Genomic DNA, 885 nt, shown 5'->3' with positions numbered 1-885 from the left:
AGAAGATGATGAACAGAATCGTACCACAAGTGATAATGATGTAATAGAAGATAAAGAACAAAAGGAAATGACAACTGATAATGAGGTAATAGAAAATGGTGATCAGATTGATACCACATGTGATAATGAAGAAGATGATGAGTATAATGAAACCACAAGTGATAATAAAGTAATAGAAGATAAAGAACAAAATGAAATGACAACTGATAATGAGGTAATAGAAAATGGTGATCAGATTGATACCACATGTGATAATGAAGAAGATGATGAATATAATGAAACCACAGGTAATAATGAGGTAATAGAAAGTAATGAACAAAGTAAAATCAAAAATGATAAAGAGGTAATAGAAGATGATGAACACAATGAAACCACAGGTGATAATGAGGTAGTAGAAGATGATGTAAACATGAAAACACAAGTGATAATGAAGTAATAGAAGATGAAGAACAGAATGAAACCACAAGTGATAATGAAGTAATAGGAGATGAAGAACATAATGAAACAACAACTGATGATGCAGTAATAGAAAATGGTGATCAGATTGATACCACATGTGATAATGAAGAAGATGGTGAACATAATGAAACCACAGGTGATAATGAGGTAGTAGAAGATGATGAAAATAATGAAACCACAAGTGATCATGAATTAATAGAATATGATGAACAGAATGAAGCCACAAGTGATAAAAAGGTAATAGAAGATGATGAACACAATGAAACAGCAAGTGATAATGAGGTAATAGAAGGTAATGAACATAGTAAAATCACAAGTGATAATGATGTAATAGAAGATGATGAACACAATGAAACCACAAATGATAATGAGGTAATAGAAGATGATGAACACAATGAAACCACAAGTGATAATGAGGTAATAGAT

The 885-nt window shown here is 30.7% G+C and overlaps 1 protein-coding gene across 1 annotated transcript; it reads left to right on the top strand.

The window, feature by feature from the left end:
• Positions 1-6: 6 nt before the first annotated feature.
• Positions 7-831, top strand: LOC111084406 (uncharacterized protein DDB_G0290685-like; the record flags this gene model as incomplete). Its single annotated transcript, XM_022381126.1, has 2 exons — positions 7-308; positions 443-831. Coding segments are annotated over exons 1-2 (630 nt in total), but the record flags the coding sequence as incomplete, so codon positions are not given.
• Between the last annotated feature and the right edge of the window lie 54 nt (positions 832-885).

This window comes from Limulus polyphemus, unplaced genomic scaffold, assembly GCF_000517525.1.
Source record: "Limulus polyphemus unplaced genomic scaffold, Limulus_polyphemus-2.1.2 Scaffold25967, whole genome shotgun sequence".
Classification (NCBI taxonomy): Eukaryota; Metazoa; Arthropoda; class Merostomata; order Xiphosura; family Limulidae; genus Limulus; species Limulus polyphemus.
Note: the sequence above shows the minus strand (reverse complement) of the source record. Positions and strands in the feature narration are given on the sequence as shown.